This window comes from Embiotoca jacksoni, unplaced genomic scaffold, assembly GCF_022577435.1.
Source record: "Embiotoca jacksoni isolate LCO1_2020_lvr unplaced genomic scaffold, fEmbJac1.0.p SCAF_65, whole genome shotgun sequence".
Classification (NCBI taxonomy): domain Eukaryota; kingdom Metazoa; phylum Chordata; class Actinopteri; family Embiotocidae; genus Embiotoca; species Embiotoca jacksoni.
In genome coordinates this window covers 1,324,636-1,346,835 of record NW_027185420.1, presented here as the reverse complement: position 1 = coordinate 1,346,835, position 22,200 = coordinate 1,324,636, and the positions used below count along the sequence as shown (strand labels likewise).

Here is a 22,200-nt window from a genome sequence, read left to right as displayed (position 1 = left end):
GGGATGTTTTTCAGCAGCAGGAACTGGGAGACTAGTTAGGATGGAGAGAAAGATGAATGCAGCAATGTACAGAGACATCCTTGATGAAAACCTTCTCCAGAGCGCTCTGGACCTCAGACTGGGGCGAAGGTTCATCTTCCAACAGGACAACGACCCGAAGCACACAGCCGAGATAACAAAGGAGTGTCTTCGGGACAACTCTGTGAATGTCTTTGAGAGGCCCAGGCAGAGCCCAGACTTGAACCCAATTGAGCATCTCTGGAGAGATCTGAAGATGTCTGAGCACCGACGCTCCTCATCCAACCTGATGGAGCTTGAGAGGTCCTGCAAAGAAGAACGGAAGAAACTGCCCAGAAATAGGAGCCAAGCTTGTAACATCGTACTCAAAAAGACTTGAGACTGTAACTGCTGCCAAAGGTGCTCTGTGAATACTTAGGTATGTGTTATATTTTTGTTCTTTATTTTTAATAGATTTGCAAAAATCTCCCCAAAAACTTTTTCATGTTATCATTATGGGGTATTGTGTGTCAAATTTTGAGGAAAAAAATTAATTTAATCCATTTTGGAATAAGGCCGTAACATAACAAAATGTGGGAAAAGTGAAGCGCTGTGAATACTTTCCGGATGCACTGTATTAACAGCAACTGGACGATATGATTTCAAATGAGCCATCAAAGGTTTTGCCTCCCTTGTTCCAGGCCACTCTGACTGGATCCAGACTGGACATGTCTTTTATCATTTTTGGTGCTGGCCTAATGATCACCAATTTTTACAAGGTGCAATAAGTTTACATTTTTCTCTTGCATCAGATTCTTTAAATTTTGAATCCCTAGAAAGAGTGTATTATAGTGTAGTATGGTATAGTGTAGTATCGTATCGTGTATTATAATATAGTGTATCATAGTATAGTATAGTGTATTATAGTATAATATAATATAGTGTATAATAGTATTGTGTAATGTAGTATGATATGGTGTACTATAGTGTAGTGCAGTGTATTATAGTATAGTGTGTTATAGTATATTATAGTATGATATGGTATAGTGCATTATAGTATAGTGTATTATAGTTTGGTGTATTAAAGTATAGTGTAGTATAATGTATAGTATATTATAGTGTGTTATAATATATTATAGTATGATATAGTATAGTGTATTATAGTGTAGTATATTAAAGTATAGTGTAGTATAATGTATAGTGTATTATAGTATAGTGTATTGAAGTATAGTGTAGTATAATGTAAAGTATAGTGTTATAGTATAGTGTGATTTAGTATAATATAGTACAGTATAGTGTATTATAGTATAATATAGTGTAGTGTAGTGAGATACACTATATTAAACATGCATATTTATATAGTAACATGTTTTATTCGATATCATATTCATACCGGACTGATCTTAGTACTGTAACTTCATGGTGTGTCTCACATGAGGTCTTTGAGTTTAAACTGCAGTATATCCTCCTGGCTTTTAATTAGACAACGTATTCCATCCTGAGGCCTTCCACATAAATGGTCTGACACCAGTGGTAATCCATTAGTCAGACTTTAACACTGCCGGAGGAATATTCATAACAGCAGGAGTGTCCTGTTCACTCAGGTCTGTACTCTGCACACACAGGGATTAGTTACATACATTAGTTATATGTGTGTATATATATACATTAGTTATATGTGTGTATATATATATATATATATATACACACACATATAACTAATGTATGTAACTAATCCCTGTGTGTGCAGAGTACAGACCTGAGTGAACAGGACACTCCTGCTGTTATGAATATTCCTCCGCACATGTGCCATGTGTATATATATATATATATATATATATATATATATATATATACACATGGCACAATGCACATGGCATTATGAATGTATGCACATTTAAAAAAAAAAAAAAAAAAAGGTGTAACAGTCTTTTTTTTTTTTACTAGTTTAAAGCTTGAGTTTAAACATTCAATTCAATTTTATTCAGGAACATTCCCTTAATTATTGCAAATGGTCAAATTCCCTGAGAGAATTTGCTGAAAAACTTTGTCATTTGCCAAAAATAGAAGCATGAAAGACGGGTTTATTGTGTTTGTCACGATAACGGCGTGTAATACAGCTGATCTATAAAGCTGTACGCTATTGAAAAAGGTAATCGCAGTCTTCGCTACGTACATGGACGTCCGTGCACGCGCACTTTGACAGAGTGCAGGATACACATGCACGATTCAAACCCTGCAGATACATTACATACATGTTTAAACATGTCGACGCTTTATTCCGTTCCCTCTGTTCCCCGATCTCTTGGTCCGCTTCAACCTCCACCAGAGCACAGCTCATTTCATCCATGTGTTTTTATGGCTACAAGCTGGCCAACTGCTTATCTGTATGTATAAAAATGTGTGTGGTGCGATATATATGCACCGATGAAATATGTATGTGTGTGATGGGGGAATGCACGCATATATTAAATGCAATGTGGTAGAACTGTATATCCTCGTAATCACTTATAACTATGAGCTAAACATTGTTCTTTAGAGGTCGTGTAAAAAAGATTAAACAAGTGTATTTAAAAAAAAATAATAATAATAATGTTGGAAGGTTGAAAATGGTTGGACTTCTGCTTTGATGCTTAAAAAAAATGAAGCCCCCCCCCCCTCTTTATTCCCCCATGAAGCCCTTCTCATTTCTTGGTTCTGCAGCATTTGTTTCTTCCTGCGCTTAATACGTCCGCTGAATGTTATCGGAGTCAGCCAGTCGCTTCTTCGTTTAATGAGTTTGAATATCAGGAGAACGTGTTGACTCAGCATCGCGTCGGAGGAACAATGCACTGTATGTTTCAACCCCCCTGCCCTAAATTCAATCCACAACACAGGTTGGTTGGAGGGTTACGCATTCATTTTCAACACGCAGGGTTCTTTGAAGTTGTGCCAGCAATAAACGCACGCATGGATTATGTTTGATTACTGTTCAGCATTAATATATTAGGAAGGTTGAAGGGTTTTTATTTGAGCCATAGATGGATAGATGGATAATAATATCGTCATCCAACTTGTTAAATTAATAATCTAGTTCCTGAAATAATGATCTTACAATTGATTTTTGTCAGCGCAAGCAAATTCCTCCTCCTAATATCAGTCCTTCCCTCAAGCAAACTGTTATATTTGAGGGAATTTGTAATTTTATTTTTTATTCCCGCAATTTTTTTTCACAAACGTCTTCATCAGAAGCTTTGCTGAAACTATTAAGGCCCTAATGTAAGTCTTTGCAAACAAAAATTGCTTTATTAACAAAAATAACCAAAGTTTATCCACCTCATTACCCTAAATAACTGTAACAGAGAAGAATGCATCATATTTACCCAAAGTTGACCGAATTAAATTCTCGTGTCATCATCAATCACAGGTCAGGACATTTCAGAAGCAAACGAAACAACAAAATGTTTCCCATTGCCTTTACAAAGAAACCCGTAATAATTATTTGTAATCAGAGGCACCAATTAGAGGGATGACATCGTTTCACCAGTGTTTTTCGAAAACCATTTCAAGACACCTTTCAAAAATGATTCAAATGACCGTTTTGTGATTTGTTGCTGCTGTAGCAAATATGTCCAGAGTGAGGAAAAGATGTCTGTCCATTCGGACAAACAGCCCCTCCAGGATATCGCAATCTCAATAATTAATGCAAAGTCAAGCAAACTTTCGCAATATTTGCGGGAGCTTGCGATGTTTTAAAAATTGCAGCGATTTTTCAGGTTCATTTGTGAGATATGTGGCCTTCACAATAAAAGTTTCTAATTAAATGCTAATTATCGAAGGAAGTGATTCCATATTACTGGATGTTAAATGAGTTTTCTCCACACGTCCAGTTGTCAGAGACGTCTCTTTGTTTGTTTCATTCAACGGGTCTATGTGTTTGAAAGAACATGAATTAAACAGCATCTGAAGCTCTTATTTTGAAGGCTGATCTCGTTGTTGTTTCTATATTACAGTCACAGACGGTCTATTCTGGAAACATAAGCAGCTTTTAGGAGTTTTTAGTAACTTTTATATCCATGGTTCTCCAAGTTTAATAAATAAATTAAAAAAAGATTAGAACTAAAATATTTCTGTAATGTACAGCATGATTATTACATATTTATTCCTGTATCAGGTACTGCTTTTAAAAATTGCATTTTTCTTTCTCGACTTGCATTTTTTTCAAATTTCCTGAATTTTTACACAAAAACTCGCAATTTTTCTGAAAATCCACTGTAAAATGAAACATTTTTGATCGCAACAATCACAAAAAGAACTTGAATGGATTGTTTTATGTAGGAGGTATGTGTCATGATTTATGAGATTCCAGATTAATAGTGCTACAACAACAACATACATTTTCATGATCATAGATTGACTGGTTTGTCCAATAGTCCAAACTTCTTAAAATGTTATAATTTATTGAATTTATTCTCTGTAAAGGATTCACTTTCATGCACAAGACAAAGCATTTATGTTTTTGGCTGCACTGCACTGGCCTACAATGGGCCATCCCTATAGACGTGATTAATACTAAGTAATAAAATTATACCCCTGTACCCTTTTCAAATTAAAAGGCCTCATTTATTAAAAAGCAATCTAGCGTGTCATTGTTGTTTTGACCCAGTCTGGTTCACCATTACCACCACCTAACTTGCAATAGCTTGCAAACCAGATTTCCACAACTAATATCTAGAACTGGACAATCACTGTTTTCATACAATTGCTGAGCCTCTTATGAATTAGCTTTAAAAATGTCTGAATAATTCCTTATCTCAAGGTTGGTAGTTCTAAAAAAACATCTGTCCACGCTGCACTTTGTCACAGTTCTACAGGACTAAAGAGCCAAACGCACCACAAAGAAACACAAAGATGAGGCGAATAAGAGAATGTTACAAACTGAAGAGTCTATAACAAAAACCAACAGTGTTTTGGTTCAAAACACAAGCACCAAAATCCAAAATGAAAGCAAAATGTAAGGCAAGAAATCAGCAGGAAACGAGTAGAGCTCTGAGAGCTGAAAACAACTTTGCTCAAAGAAGCTTAACTTAACAATCCAGCAATGAGATGTGAATAAATTGGACATTTGCTGCGTTCAATTTGGGTCGTATTTACTGTGTACATGAGAAGAGTCCATATGAACGGTGCCCTCTTGTGGTATTCATGATGCCAGTTCAATTCAATTCAATTTTATTTATATAGCGCCAAATCACAACACAGGTTATTTCATGGCACTTAACACATTAAAGTGGGCGGAGCATCTGTTAACAGAACCAGGCTCAGAGGTGGGCGGAGCATCTGTTAAAAGAACCAGGATCAGAGGTGGGCGGAGCATCTGTTAACAGAACCAGACTCAGAGGTGGGCGGAGCATCTGCCTCAACCGGTTGGGGTGAGAGGAGAGCAGAGAGAGAAAAGGACAGCATAGAGATAGAAGAGAAGAACTGTTGGTGGAGACAACAATCACAGAGCAGAGACATGCAGCTCCATGATGGGACATCTGGAAAAGAAAGAAGAGAAACTACACGAGTGAAGGAACTGAATGGAGACAACAGATAATAAGAAGAAACTATGGGAGAGAAGAAGATGGTGAGGTATGAGTCAGTTAAAGAGTAGGAGGAAAGAAAAGAAGCTCAGCATGTAACGAGGTCCTCCAGCAGCCTCGGCCTATAACAGCATAACTAAGGGTTGGTTCAGGTCTACCTGAGCCAGCCCTAACTATAGGCTTTATCAAGAAGGAACGTTTTGAGTCTCATCTTAAAGCTAGAGAGGGTTTCTGCCCCTCCAACACAAACTGGGAGCTGGTTCCACAGGGGAGGAGCCTGAAAACTGAAGCTCCGCCTCCCATTCTACTGCCAGAACTAAAAATGTTCAATAAGCCTCGAGTTCACGAGTTGCAACGTGTTTGCTGACATTTACAAACAGGTCAGAGGTCATGGAAGTTCATGTTTGATTGGATGTTCAGCTAATAAATTGTAATTTTACTCATGTAGAGTTTGTTTTTATAACTTCGATAACAGCCTACGTCTGAGGAAAATGTTGATCTTCCCAACGACCTCATCTGTTCCCTCCCACTGTGTTTCCTGCATTGGTCTGTCTCTGCATGAACGTTACACATTTTCCTCCTTCTTCTTCTTCTGACTCCTTTGTTGACTCTGTTGCGGGACCTTGGCCACATGATCCCACATCATATGACATGCATGTGCGTGTAACTTTCACACTTTCATAACGTGTAACTTTCACACCTAGACAGCCAAAAGTGTGTTAAATCCCGTTTTGCTGCCGTGGACTGGCGTGTCTTTGTCGCGCTTTGCCTTGATACTGGGTTGATTTGTTACTAACCCAACTAATGTAGCGGCTGTTTTTTTTTTTTATTTTGCCTCCTATCCTATAATACCCATTTTGACAATAAACTTCCGTTTTTAGTTATTTCAAAGGGAAAAGAATATCTTCCAGGATATCAGCCTCACTGTTGAACACATAATATGTCTCTTAATTTCTCTTCTTGTCTCTTTCATATCCTCCAGGGTCATTGGTCAACCAATCAGCCGACCTGTTCGCCAACATCACCTGCAACGTGTCCACAAACGATTCGACGACCTGCTCGCCTGTCGACAATGAAGCGGGCGTGAGGAGTCCGTACAAAGCCCTGGAGATGTTTTTTATTGCCTTGGTTACAGGATCGCTGAGCTTTGTGACTGTTACGGGAAATATTTTAGTCATGCTGTCCATCAAAGTGAACCGCCACTTACAGACTGTCAATAACTATTTCTTATTTTCATTAGCATGTGCAGACTTGATAATTGGTGCTTTCAGCATGAATTTGTACACGGTTTACATCATCGTCGGCTACTGGCCGCTCGGGCCGGTGGTCTGTGACTTGTGGCTCGCTTTAGATTACGTTGTCTCGAACGCCTCGGTGATGAACTTGTTGATTATCAGCTTCGATCGCTACTTCTGCGTGACCAAACCGCTCACGTATCCGACCAGAAGGACGACGAAGATGGCAGGATTGATGATCGCGGCAGCGTGGATCCTGTCGTTCATCTTGTGGGCTCCCGCCATCTTGTTCTGGCAGTTCATCGTTGGGGAGCGGACAGTGCCGCCCGGAGAGTGTTACATTCAGGTTCGTTACGTAATACTCGCACTACAAATCCACTGTATAGCAGATTATTGAGAAACATATTCTCTTAACCTTTAGATTTAAAATATTTTTTATGAGAAAACTGGTGTTTGAAACTCAATAATTTGTTCAAACATTTTAAACTACTACTGGATGTGAATGTCCCCCCTTTGATGCCCACTAGATGGGAAACTCAATGACTTTGTTACTAGTTTTTGATAGCGTGTCTGTAGCAGGGCTTGTGCTACCGGGGTTTCTCCTGGACACAGATGACTCGCTCAGTCAGATGCCTTTATTTGCCCGGCCTACACAGCAATGTCTCTGTGCAAACGCGTCCCTTTCGCCTCCTTCGCCCTGCTCCCCTTTATAGGGGAGAGCTCATCAGCTCACATTCGGCTCAGCTGTGCTCATTACACCTTCCCGACATAAGCTAACTCCCCACCAAAATAACTGGTGGGAGGTTTGCATACTTATTTAATTTTTACAATTAACACCAAGGACAAGGTAGTAGAACATGTAAACTATACTACTGTATATGGGATTTCTTTGGCTTTTCGTTAAAAAAAAAATATTAAAAAATTTAACCAGCACAGCCAAAGATCCACATTTTCAGTCGATCAACAAAATTTAAATCAGACTCCAAACATGAGATCAGAATTTGACAAACACACAAGGATTGACCCAAAATGTTCTTTTCTAGAACTTTAAATGTTCTGTTTTAATTATCTCATTATTGTTATTTGTCTTGAAATACCAAAGTCTTTTTCTTCTGATAATGTGTTAAAAATTTCTGGATTAAAAAAAACAAAAATTCTTGTGATTTTGGATATTGTCACAAAGATCCAATTTAAATCAGACTCTAAACATGAGATCAGAATTTGACAAACACACAAGGATTGACCCAAAATGTTCTTTTCAATTTCTGTATACAAGTGATTTATTACATTTATTTGTCCTTAAAATTTAATATGTGGGTCTCTTGCCTCCTTCAGCTCATTTCACAAATGTCTAGAGAAGTATAAGATAAGAACAGTTCAAGTTCTTTGAAATTGTGTGGTCTATTCCAGACAATAGACCACGATTATTTTGTCACACATTGTTTTCAAAAACAATATTTTTGTTTGGATATTCAGATTTAGATTTTGGACCAAAAGTATTAAGTATTAATGTGTGTACCTATTAAACTGGTCACCGTTTATTTAAAATGCACATGTGTATGCATGTATATTCTCTCTAGATGGCATAATTTTCCTATTGCTTTTTCTTTCTTTCTTTCTTTCCTTCCTTCCTCTTGCAGTTCCTTTCTAATCCTGCGGCGACATTTGGGACGGCTATCGCAGCATTTTATCTCCCTGTCATTATCATGACAGTCCTTTACATCCACATCTCCTTGGCCTCCAGGAGTCGGGTCTCCAAACACAAACCTGACAAAAAAGAGAAGAAGGGAATAAAGTAAGAGTGCCAAGTAATTAAATAAATGGTATCACACTTCTTACAAATATCTTTGAGATAAAAGACAATAATGCAAAGGATAAGATGGCATAAGAGGAAAAATAGAAACTGCACACGAACTAACCTATTTTTCATATAATCTCCCTTCTCTGTCTTTAAAAAAAAGAGACATTAAAATACATACAGTGGTGTGAAAAGTGTTTGCCTCCTTCCTGATTTCTTATTTTTTTGCATGTCTGTCACACTTAAATGTTACAGATCATCAAACAAATTTAAATATTAGTCAAAGATAACACAAGTAAACACAAAATGCAGTTTTTAAATGAAGGTTTTTATTATTAAGGGAGAAAAACAATCCAAACCCACATGGCCCTGTGTGAAAAAGTGTTTCCCCCTAAACCTAATAACTGGTTGGACCACCCTCAGCAGCAACAACTGCAATCAAGCGTTTGTGATAACTTGCAATGAGTCTTTTCCAGCTGTGGAGGAATGTTGGCCCACTCATCTTTACAGAGTTGTTGTAATTCAGCCACATTGGAGGGTTTTCCAGCACCAACCTCCTTTTTAAGGTCATGCCACAGCATCTCAATAGGATTCAGGTCAGGACTTTGACTAGGCCACTCCAAAGTCTTCATTTTGTTTTTCTTCATCCATTCAGAGGTGGACTTGCTAGTGTATTTTGGATCATTGTCCTGCTGCAGAACCCAAGTTGGCTTCAGCTTGAGATCACGAACAGACGGCCGGACGTTCTCCTTCAGGATGTTTTGGTAGACGGTAGAATTCATGGTTCCATTTATCACAGCAAGTCTTCCAGGTCCTGAAGCAGCAAAACAGCCCCAGACCATCACACTACCACCACCAGATTTTACTGTTGGTATGAGGTTCTTCTTCTGAAATGCGGTGTTACTTTTACACCAGATGTAACGGGACACACACCTTCCAAAAAGTTCAACTTTTGTCTCGTCAGTCCACAGAGTATTTTCCCAAAAGTCTCGGGGATCATCAAGATGTTTTCTGGCAAAAATGAGACGAGCCTTAATGTTGTTTTTGCTCAGCGGTGGTTTTGGTCTTGGAACTCAGCCATGCAGCCATTTCTGCCGAGTCTCTTTCTTCTGGTGGAGTCATGAACACCGACCTGAACTGAGGCAAGTGAGGCCTGCAGTTCTTTGGATGTTGTTGTGGGGTCTTTTGTGACCTCTCGGATGAGAGGATGCTGCTCTCTTGGGGTAATTTTGGTCGGCCGGCCGCTCCTGGGAAGGTTCACCACTGTTCCATGTTTTCTCCATTTGTGGATAATGGTTCTCACTGTGGTTCTCTGGAGTCCCAAAGCTTTAGAAATGGCTTTAGAACCTTTTCCAGACTGATAGATCTCAATTACTTTCTTTCTCATTTGTTCCTGAATTTCTTTGGATCTCGGCATGATGTCTATCTTTTGAGGATCTTCTGGTCTACTTCACTTTGTCAGGCAGGTCCTATTGAAGTGATTTCTTGATTGAGAACAGGTGTGTCAGTAATCAGGCCTGGGTGTGGCTCGAGAAATTGAACTCAGGTGTGATAAACCACAGTTAAGTTATGTTTAAACAGGAGGGGGTAAACACTTTTTCACACAGGGCCATGTGGGTTTGGATTGTTTTTCTCCCTTAATAATAAAAACCTTCATTTAAAAACTGCATTTTGTGTTTACTTGTGTTATCTTTGACTAATATTTAAATTAGTTTGATGATCTGAAACATTTAAGTGTGACAGACATGCAAAAAATTTGGAAATCAGGAAGGGGGCAAACACTTTTTCACACCACTTCAGATACATTTAAAGATATATTTTTGTATAATGATTAAATGGTTACAATTCACAGCTGACAAATGTTTCAAAGTTTGCTTCTCTCACATTCATGTTACCCAAGCTATTAATATTCATTATTTATATACATGTCCACAATAATTGATTTGTATCCATTGATAGATTTTGAATTTCCATATAAAAGTTATATTTGCTGCTCATTCCAGTGTGATGAGCACAGATTTTTTTTTTTATATATTTGAAATTTATCTTTTTATATTTTGGTGATAAAATTGTACTTTGCATTTCCCCAGAACTCCCAGTTTAATAAAGAGTCACCTGCTAAAGCAGAACAACAACAATGAGACCAGTCCCCAGGCCAGTCCCCGCTCGACACCCAAACTCAGTCTGGACTCAACTACGACTGCAGTGGAGTCCGTGAAGAACGGTCGAGTTGAGGAACCAAAACCGGGTCAGACACAACAAGCAGCCCAGCCGAGTCCAGGAGGACTCGCACAGGTACCGACTCGGAAAACCATTCAAATTACTGCTTGGACATGACCACTTGATGTTGGTAACCTTACTGTCTGTCTCTGTCTATCCATCCATCCATCCATCCATCCATCCATCTATCCATCATCCATCCATCCATCCATCTACCCATCCATCTACCCATCCATTCACCCATCCATCCATGCATCAATGCATCCATCCATCCATCCATCCATTCATCCATCTATATGCCCTTAAATCCACCCATCCATCCATCCATCCATCCAGGAGGAAAAAGAGAGCTCCAACGATTCGTCAACAGCGTTCATTCCCCCCGCAGAACCAAAGGACATCACCAACAATGAGGTTACATCTGAGGTTTGTGTCCAAAAGTTGGAAATGTATTTTTTTATTTTCAACACATTCTTCTCGGTCTTCAGGGTTTTAACAAATTGTATTATCATCAAACATTAAATAGAAATTAGACATGACAACTTGGACAACAAAGTTGGACTGCTATCTTTGGACAACATTGTACGTACATATGCATAGGAGCAGAGAGCTGTTTTAATTATCTCATTATTGTTATTTGTCTTGAACTACCAAAGTCTTTTTCTTCTGATGATGTATTACAAATTTCTGGATAAAAAAAAAATTCTTGTGATTTTGGATATTGTCACAAAGATACAAAGTACTGCTGCAGTATGCCTGAATGCATAGAGGATGCGGCAGAGTATTTTAAGAATTTTATATAGCCTCTCCATGCGCGTGAGGAAAACATGGACACGGATGGTATTGTGGAGAAACTGTCATACTGTGCACTATTGTTGGGCATGTCAATTGTCCATGTTAAGTGGTTACTGGTACATACTAATTAGGCTAATGCAGCTACATCCCCTGTTGGGTTTACAACATCATTCTGTGTGAAGCGGCTCAAACATCTTTTTTGCTATTTGTTCAAAGCTTTGGTCCTCACCAGACTTGCAAAGCTTGAATTTGGCTGTTCGAAGAGCAACTTTTACCAGCCAAAGAAAACGTTCAGTGTTTAATGTTTTTAATAAACATCTACTGATATCAGATCAGAAACTTAAAGGAATTCATTAAATATTGGGCTTTTAATAAAAACAAACCTGCTCACCATATTTTATTATCTAAAAAATACTGTTCATTCAAAAATCAAAGGAAAAGTCAGATTAAAATGTGTTGTATTGAATAAACAATCATGGAGGCCAATTACTTTTGAAAGTTTCAAATTATTTCAGAGAAAATTGTCAGTTTTTTTTGTTTTTTCATAGAAGGATATAAACAAATTCACAGACATATCACTAACCCAATTATTTAAAATCTTTAAAATCTTTTTCTCAGGTTACCAACAAATCTTTCGAGGCCATTTTAGAATATACTTGTCGAAGAAGCAATTTTTTTTTTTCACACGTTCTTTGCTTAACTCTTTGACATACAAAAGGCATGCAGGTAGTAATGAGAAAATTGCTTTGAATTTTAATACTTTTTAGGTGGAATAAATAATATCTTGAATGAGTTGTAAAGGGTATCAACGATTCTATCCATGGCTGTAATTAACCTCCTGAAGTAATGACTTAAATTGTGGTAAGAGGATCCCGACGGGAGAAGTGATTAGTTGTGATTCAAACTAACATGTTAAGATACTAAAGTCACACAAACAAACAGATTTAGGCAGCTGTTTCACCACAACTCCTGTGTTGTACAGCTTTAATTTATGTCTTTTGTCAAAGGAGTTTGGTGGCTTTGATACCACTTTAGTTCTCAAGCACAAAAGCCTGTCTGGCAGCAACGTAAAGAAGTGACAATATTCTAAATGTAACATACATCTGCTTCCTGTACACAAACTTATAAATTAAACTGTAAAAACTGACATTGGCCACCTATAAGAAATAATTTTAAAAGTCAAACTCCAAAAAAAACAATGGATCTGGGGAAGAAATGCTTGCGGTGTGATGTTTGGAGTGAATGATTGTCATTGTTTAAGTCGAATTTGTTCTCAGGTCTCTCGCAAAAGAAATATTGATCTCCTTAAGACCTCTGAATAAATTAAGTTTAACTAACTAATCATACCTTTTATACATTTTCTTGCAATACAAAATATTATATTTGCCGTCCTAATATGCCCCTGCAATTTTCCGTAAATAGATTATTTTGCTGACAGTGATTTGGTTATTTACTTTTAAAAGAAAGGTCAAGTATGAATGAAAGCCTTTTGCAGTACAAATGAAGTGTGGCGTTGCTCAGTGTTCAAGTAATTGCTGATATTTTTGAGAACTGCAACAGTGTTTCAGAAAATGTTCGCAAGAAATTTAGGAAAGCTTTAATACGAGATGATTTAATTCACCTTCTGAAGGAACATTTAATATCATTTTCCTTTGTTGTGATACATGATGACAGTTCTAATTAGATTTAAATAATTTAAATTCAACAACAGGTCAAATGGCTATAAACAATCCCTGACAAAATTCTCTTGGTTCCTGTTACAGGTGGTAGCAAATCCCAGTCCTGTTGCCATGACAACAACCAATTCTGCCATGGCCAAAATCACCCCCTCGTCAAGGTGGTCCAAGATAAAGATCGTGACGAAGCAGGCCGGCGATGAATGCATCACAGCCATCGAGATCGTCCCACCAGTAGAGGGAGCCCAGACGCATTCAATTCCAATCAGCCGTCCCCGGACTGTGGCGAGAAAGTTCGCAAGCATTGCGAGAAGCCAAGTGAAGAGGAAAAGACAGATGGCTGCAAGAGAAAAGAAAGTATGTTAATACACTGAGTAAACGTTATGAGGTATAAATTGGATATGGCATAGACAGTGTGCTGATGGATTGCCTACATTTAATGGCTGAAATAATTATGTCATTTAAATTATTCTCACTATTGCAGGCCAATACTTTATATTTCTGTTTTTCATGTAGTGGTAAGTTATAATTACATGGTAATTAAAATAATTACAGCTAATATTATTTTTCAATGGCCCTTAAATCTGTGGAAAAGCACAGCTTGAAGAGTCGGTGAAACAAGTAAACTGTAACATTTCAGGTTGAGGACTTGCAAGCATGACATGAGAATCTCTTTAAAAATGTAGTTTTTACTTGGAAAAAGGTGTATAGGAAAAAACACGTGAAAGAGAGACAAAAACCAGTAAAATCAGTCCAAAGTCAAAACCAGGCGGACAAAAATCGGGACAGTGCAGTCAGTACACAAGAAAACTCACTCGGGGATCACAAGGAAAATGCTGGTTCGAAGCGCACAAGGACTACAAGATCTGGCACAGAAGGTAAGGAGCACACGGACTACATACACATGAAGGCGGCGGGACGCAAGGGCAAGACAAAAATACGTGAGTAATAAAACAGGAAAATAACATGAATGAGAAAAAAATAAAACAAGTTAGGGACGAGTACGAGTCATTAGCGTATACCCACCCACAACCCTTTTCTAGGGACAGCTCCCGCTGACCTAGGTCAGTCAGAATGGCCCCGTATGAAGTCATGGTCTCAATCAACCAGATACTGGCGACGACGCACGGACCTTCTTCAGACAGTCTCGATGTCCACGACCCAGAGGAGGTCTGGAGGCGGGAATCATGGGACTCTCTTTGACAGGCTTGGCCGTGCTGAAGTGGAAGTTGGGTTGAATCTTCATGGAGCCGGGGAGTCGGCGGCAAAACCACTATGATTGACCACTTTGGAGATGGGGCGCCAACTTTTGGGATTCAACACGAAAAGGAAGGTCATAAGTGGGAAGCCTAACCTTTTTGTTCAGGACAATAAGAAGGTGCAGAAAGCCCTCGGTCAGCCAGCCAGCCATTTGCTCCAGGCAGAACTCCTCACGAGGGTCCACCAAGCTGGGTCCAGAGATGTCTCCGATTGAGGGAGTGGGCAGAACTCAGACTGACTTGGTGCTCCAGGGAAGGAAACAGTGGTGGCTGGTGACCACACTGACAGTGAGAGAGTCCAAATAGAGTCATTTACTGGAGGAGGAAGGAGTATAGAGGCAGTGGAGAGCCGTCTCCATCTCCTGGTTGAGATGCTTGTCGTTTGTCTATTTGACTAAGGATGATAGCCAGAGGAGAGACTGACCGAGGTACCGAGGATGGAACAGATCTCCTTCAAAAAGAAGAACAAGATGGACCATCTTAAGAGAACCTGTTGACAACCGTTAGTACAGCGATGTTACCATCTGTCAGGGGAAGACCGGTGATGAAGTCCAGAGAGATGTCGGACGAGGGACATGAGGGGACTGGAAGAGATTGGGGGCAACCGCAAGGCACAACAAAATAATTTTCGATGGAAGAAACCTGCAAGAGAGGGAGGTGAAGGAGAGCTGCCCAGGTACAGAGTATTATTTCCGTGTTGTTGGGAGGTCGAGAGAGAAAAGAGGGGAAAACGTTTTTTTCAGACGCTGGAAATAGGACAGGGACGTAAAGTGTTGCTGTGGGCGGGACGGCCATGCGAGGGAGTGAAGAGGTAGCCTCGACCTCCCGCAGATCAATGTAGCACAAAGGGACCTTGGACCTCTCATCAGCCGGAGAGGGAGATTAGGAGACTTGGTTATTGTTGAGAGTCTGGAACCCGTCATTCCGAGGAAACAGCCTCGCTGCATGAACCGCACGTATGGACAGTAAATCAGTCCAAAGGAAAAACCAAGGGAGACAAAAAATCAGGCGACATAAACAGTGGGAATAAACAGTCAGTACACAAGAAAACGTACTCAGGAATCACAAGGAAAACACTGGATCTTGCAGATCCTGTGACTGGTGTGTTTTTGCATCCTCTGGGGCTAAATTCGCCATGACGACCTGCCCAGGACAAAGACAGGCATTTCAAATCCATGCCATTTGTAGAATATATTTTCATATAATTTGAAGATCTTGCCTGACTTTCACAACCTTTTTTCTGAAGCTCTCATCAGAGAGCTCTTTGAATCTCGGCGTAATGATGGCACGCGCTTCAACGGAGCTTTAAATTACACTGGTTTCACCTGTCACTCCTGAAAGAGGTCCTAATCAAATTTGGAACCCCTGATTCTAATTCTATTCCATGTTACTGATCAGATTTTTATTTATTTAAAGCATGAAAATGAAAACAAAATATTTAATTTATTTGAGTAATATTTGTTTGAAAGAGGTTCAAACGTTCGCTTGCCAAAACGATATACCACGATGCAGGTTTTCCAATCAGGTACACAAAGAAACGAGCAATATAATCTATCATGATTGTGCATGTTTTTGCATGGCAGCATAGAGTATTTTGTGGTAAATAGGTGTCTACCCAGTCCAATAGTGTGTGACTATATAAAGCAGCTGTTTACAAAAATGACTTCCTATTGTGTTAGTACCTTCACATCATTATTGTTCAGAGTGACAGATGGTATTCCTTTGAGTTTTGAATTGATAAAGTAGGTATCTTAAACCACTTGTTTCGTATTTTGATCAAGGGCTCTTCAGTTTCCTCCCACTGCACTGAGGAGGTTTTATAAGTCACCACAAATCACACTTAAACTTCAAAAACATCAGCAGCGAGCGAGGCAATTTGGGATTTGGAGTGTTTATTGTCAACTACATCAAAAATGAGGATGATGTCTTTGGAAATCCTCCAAGACTCTTCTTTCTGATGGCAAAACAAACACAACCAACACAAATTTATAAGATAATTAGAAATCAACTCATGATCGTTGTATTCTGCATTACGTGAACTTTAAATGAAAGGAAATAGGAACCGAGAAAGGTTCAACGATATTCAATGGTGCCAGTCCACCGTAGGGCCAACACAGAAAGAAAAAACAATCTTGTCCAAATGATCAATTCGATAATGAGGATGCTGTGTTTTTGTGTTAAAATTAGCCCATTTCTAACACATGCTCTCATCAAACACCACAATAACTTAAAGGTTGAATTAAATGAACAAAATCTTAAAAAAAAAAAATCTGGACTGAAAGATGTATTGTATATGCAAGTTCTGGAGCCTCTAAAAAAAAGATGTCATTCTGATATTTAAGCAAGTACTGTAAACTAAGATATAATCTCCTTCACCAATATCTTCTTAAGATTTTTCTTTAATTTGTTCTTAAAAAATGTCAGGAGAAAAAGTCTACATCAGATTCACGACGAGTTCTTAAACCCCGGATTTGTTCCCACCAGTGTTCTTATCTCAATGAATGCCATCAGTGCCCGTTGTCCCTAATTAGCATAAATAAACACCCAACCAATGCCCATAAAAGGACATGAGACTGCTGTCAAACTTGGAAGGCAATTGCTGTTGTCCGGTTGTCAAGGTGTTAGTGTAGTGATTATTAAGAACGTTTGGTGAATGACTACTACGCTAAACACTATCGATTTCTAAAACAAATGGCCCAATAGGCATATCTTTGTGAAATGAATGGTAAAATCTATTCAAAGAAAATTTTAACTTTGCGAGTACTACTAATTTTCATGTTGCCATTATTTTGTTATCACCAATGGACTGCTTGTGCCGTCTATGTTCGTTTCCTCCCATCAGCTAATGTACCCACTGTACAGACATTAGCCGTGAGCTGGCTGGCAACACTCCCACACAATGTGTCTCTTCCAAACAAGCCAGTGTATGCATTAGTGTAGATGTCAGAATCTGACTCAGAAGTCAGCAGGAACTCTTCTGCCCTGTGTTCCAGATGGTGTACTTGTGTACTAACACTCACTATTTTGAGTTCACACTGTCAGTACAAAAACATGCAGTACACTACAGTTACTAGGATGATGCACTCAAAACGGTCCAAAAAAAGAGGTGAAACTCTGGACACTTTCCACCCTAAACGGTTGCCAACTTGGCAAACGTAGAGGATGGGGGCGGGGCCACTGACGTAAAGGATTTTCAAATTAAAGGCGTCTGAGGAAGCTCCGGATTTTCCTTTTTCGCTGTTGCTGCTGGACAGAAGAATCAGTGTGTTTATTGAGTGTTAAACAGAGGACACAAGATGTTGATTTCTGGGTAAAATAATTAAAGCTGCAGATATTTTGGAGGCTGATGTGTTCACATGATGAGATAATTTCCTGTCAGTGCAGAACGATAGTGTGCGGTTTGAAACAACACTATCTTGTCGAAACTCCTGCACCAGAAGTAAGAGTCCGAACATGTAAGAGCACTATTTGTTAGTGTACTGAGAGAAGTATGTGAACTGTCATTTTCCTTCGTGTCTCCAACCTTTTCATCTTGTCCCTGTATATTTATGAAGCACTTTCGTGAAGACAATTTGTTGTCCAAGTTGAAACATTCTCATTTGTCGCACCTTTACGTCTGTTTATGCCACCGTCCATCTAATTTATTGGCAGTTACTCTCACTTCTATGATTCATCTCACATGAATTCATTTGAATAGAAAAAATGGTGATGCCATTAAAAGTAAAAGTTTTATTTCCATGTCCAGTGTCACATATCACAAAGTTAGGTTGAAGGGATTTACAGCCTGCAGAGCAAACAACAGCCTCTTCTCTCAGACCTTTGACTTGGATAAGGAACACCCCCTTACACCATTTGCTTCCGTCGTACCATCACCGGCTTTGCTTTCTCTGAGTATGTCGTGCAATCATTTAAAAGAATGCCTTGACAAATATCTGAGAAACATCTCCGTTTTCATACAGTAAGCATTTGTTCCTGCTGCCATTGTTTTTTTTTTAATGTAAACACATTAGATCTGGTTGTCTGCAGTTGTCCTCCCTACTGTAAACCTATTTTCTACCATAGTTGGTAGCTTTGTTAGCCTGCATGCTCCCTTGGCATCCACCGATTGGGTTAATAAATTTGTATTATTGAAATAGCGCCAAATCAAAACACAGGTTCTTTTAAGAGACTTAAGGTCTTACAACTCAACTTCACAGCATTATACACAGGAACCCAACAATTCAACAATTTCCACGTAAGCTAGAAGGAAAAAAATACCCTTTTAAGGGAAAAAAAAAAACAACCTCCAACAGAGGGAGGGAAAACTCTCTTTTAACAGGAAGAAAAACCTGCAACAGAAGGAAGGAAAAACTCTCTTTTAACAGGAAGAAAAACCTCCAACAGAAGGAAGGAAAAACTATCTTTTAACAAGAAGAAAAACATCCAACAGAAGGAAGGAAAAACTCTCTTTTAACAGGAAGAAAAACCTTAAACAGAAGAAAGGAAAAACTCTCTTTTAACAGGAAGAAACCTTCAACAGAAGGAAGGAAAAACTTTCTTTTAACAGGAAGAAAAACCTCCAACAGAAGGAAGGAAAAACTTTATTTTTACAGGAAGAAAAACCTTAAACAGAAGAAAGGAAAAACTCTCTTTTAACAGGAAGAAAAACCTTAAACAGAAGAAAGGAAAAACCCTCTTTTAACAGGAAGAAACCTTCAACATAAGGAAAAACTTTCTTTTAACAGGAAGAAAAACCTGCAACAGAAGGAAGGGAAAACTCTCGTTTAACAGGAAGAAAAACCTCCAACAGAAGGAAGGAAAAACTCTCTTTTAACAAGAAGAAAAACATCCAACAGAAGGAAGGAAAAACTCTCTTTTAACAGGAAGAAACCTTCAACAGAAGGAAGGAAAAACCCTCTTTTAACAGGAAGAAACCTTCAACAGAAGGAAGGAAAAACTTTCTTTTTACAGGAAGAAAAACCTTAAACAGAAGAAAGGAAAAACTCTCTTTTAACAGGAAGAAAAACCTTAAACAGAAGGAAGAAACAGCCAATAGAACTAAAAAAAGACTATAGAAATGCAAATGATTCAGGAACTGATATTACTGATTTTAATTGATCCTCCACCAGCAGACAACAGAAGTTCTGGAACAAAAAACATAGTTTATGATATGATTTAAGCTTATGCTAATCATATTATTGTCTTTATTTTGCATTGTTAATCATTTCCTCTGTTTTATAGTAATTGGGTTGGCGGGGTGTGGTTAGCTCAGCTGCAGGGGGTAGAGAGTGGGAGGAGTGGTTCAAGGAACGGTGCAGGTGTAATGAGCACAGCTGAGTCGAATGCGAATTGATGAGCACAGCTGAGCTGGAATGAACTGATGAGCTCTCCCCTATAAAGGGGAGCAGGGAGAAGGAGGAACACGGTGGCACAGAGACATTGTTGTGTGGGCCGGGCAAATAAAGGCATTTTACACAAGTCTGACTGAGCGCATTATCTGTCTCAAAGGAACCCCCACGGTAGCTCCGACCTGCTACAGTAATAATCTCAAAGTTTTGGTGGTTGAGTTTGTGGCCCACTAATAAAAGCCGTTTCATTTGCAGTATTGTGAACAAGCAGGCTGTCTGCAGTGACCTTGTTGGGAAAACATCACAAGCGGCACAAAGTGTGACAGATTTTCCATCACCCAGAAGTGTTTTTTTTTCCGCCAGAGAGGGTAGGCAGCGCTATAACTCAACAGGCTCGCTCTTCAACTCCTTCAACTGCCAAACCGATTGACGTCACACAGGCGACAATACAAGATGGAAAGTTTCTGGAAAGTCCAAAAACACAGCTTGAAAGAGTTTCTGATCACGAAAGGTGCCACCCAAAGAAAATGAAGTTGAGATCGTCAAGATTTTTAAGACTTTAAGCTATAACCCCATTCTTGGTGATTCATGTTGAGATTATACTATCAGGTGGATAATAACAACCTTTAATGTGATGGCTATTAATAAGATTAGGAGTTCGCCAGAGATACAGAACAGCAATTTTGCCAAGTCATCGCCATGGCACCAATCTGGGCTGAGGTTAAGGGTTACCTGAAATTAACCTTAATCCTTTCATTTTAGCTGTGGTCAACAACAGTTAACTTTTTATTTTCTATACAAAATGAATTACTTGGGTGCAGAATACATCAGCAATCAAGTCCACCTCTTGGTTTCACGTAGCACTTAAAAACTGAAATGACAAAAGAAAGTGGTTTGAGATGTTTTCGCCCAGTTCCTAAAACATTTATAAATTACCGTTATCGCTAAGAATATACCATTCATCATCATTTTTAAATATTTCGTACCTTATTGTCTTTCAATAATTTCAGATTTGTTTTTTGACCAATCTATAGAGGTCTTAAAACCTGGGTAAATATGCGAGTTGATCAGTCTGTAGTCAACATGAACGTCGAGTCTGTCAGTTACATCATTTTAATTCAATCTATCCATCAATTAAATTAAATTAAAATCAGTTCAATTCAACATGCACATATACACACGTGGACAAAATAGTTGGTTCCCTTCCATTAAAGAAAGAAAAACCCACAATGATCACTGAAATAACTTGAAACTGACAAAAGTAATAATAAATAAAAATTTACAGAAAATTAACTAATGAAAATCAGACATTGCTTTTGAATTGTGGTTCAACAGAGTAATTTAAAAAAAAAAAAACTAATGAAAATGGCCTGGACAAAAATGATGGTACCCCTAGAAAAGATTGAAAATAATTTGGCCATAGGGACATGTTAAACTAAGGTGTCCTCTAATTAGCATCACAGGTGTCTTCAAACTTGTAATCAGTCAGTCTGCCTATTTAAAGGGTGAAAAGTAGTCATTGTGCTGTTTGGTATCATGGTGTGTACCACACTGAACATGACCACAGAAAGTTAAGGAGAGACTTGTCTAAGGAGATTAGAAAGAAAATTATAGACAAGCATGTTAAAGGTAAAGGCTATAAGACCATCTCCAAGCAGCTTGATGTTCCTATGACTACAGTTGCACATATTATTCAGAAGTTCAAGGTCCACAGGATTGTAGCCAACCTCCCTGGACGCGGCCGCAAGAGGAAAATTTATGACAAATTGAAGAGACGGATAATATGAATGGTAACCAAAGAGCCCAGAACAACTTCCAAAGATATTAGAGGTGAACTCCAACAAGGTACATCAGTGTCAGACACCACCATCCGTCGCTGTTTCAGCCAAAGTGGACTTCATGGAAGACGACCGAGGAGGACACCACAGTTGAAAGCAAATCATAAAAAAGCAAGACTGGAATTTGACAAAATGCATATTGACGAGCCTTTGGACAGATGAGACAAAACTGGAGCTTTTTGGCAAGTCACATCAGCTCTATGTTCACAGACGCAAAAATGAAGCATACAAAGAAAAGAACACTGTTCCTACTGTGAAACATGGAGGAGGCTTGGTTATGTTCTGGGGCTGCTTTGCTGCATCTGGCACAGGGTGTCTTGAATCTGTGCAGCATACAATGAAATCTCAAGACTAGGGGTGAAATGTGCTGCCCAGTGTCAGAAAGCTTGATCTCAGTCGCAGGTCATCGGTCCTCCAACAGGGTAATGACCCAAAACACAGCTAAAAACACCCAAGAATGGCTAAGAGCAAAACATTGGACTATTCTGAAGTGG

At 38.9% G+C, this 22,200-nt stretch overlaps 1 protein-coding gene across 2 annotated transcripts in view; it reads left to right on the top strand.

Moving 5' to 3' along the window:
- LOC138213939 (muscarinic acetylcholine receptor M4-like) overlaps positions 1–22,200 on the top strand; it is a 94,102-nt gene that overhangs the window by 33,043 nt on the left and 38,859 nt on the right. For both annotated transcript variants that reach the window (XR_011179583.1, XM_069175268.1), the window contains exons 2-6: positions 6,541–7,139; positions 8,434–8,588; positions 10,682–10,886; positions 11,148–11,237; positions 13,370–13,639. Coding sequence is in view for 1 of the 2 variants with exons in the window: in XM_069175268.1 (XP_069031369.1) it covers positions 6,541–7,139; positions 8,434–8,588; positions 10,682–10,886; positions 11,148–11,237; positions 13,370–13,639 (1,319 nt within the window). In the remaining variant the exon portion in view is untranslated. The remainder of the gene's footprint in view (positions 1–6,540; positions 7,140–8,433; positions 8,589–10,681; positions 10,887–11,147; positions 11,238–13,369; positions 13,640–22,200) is intronic.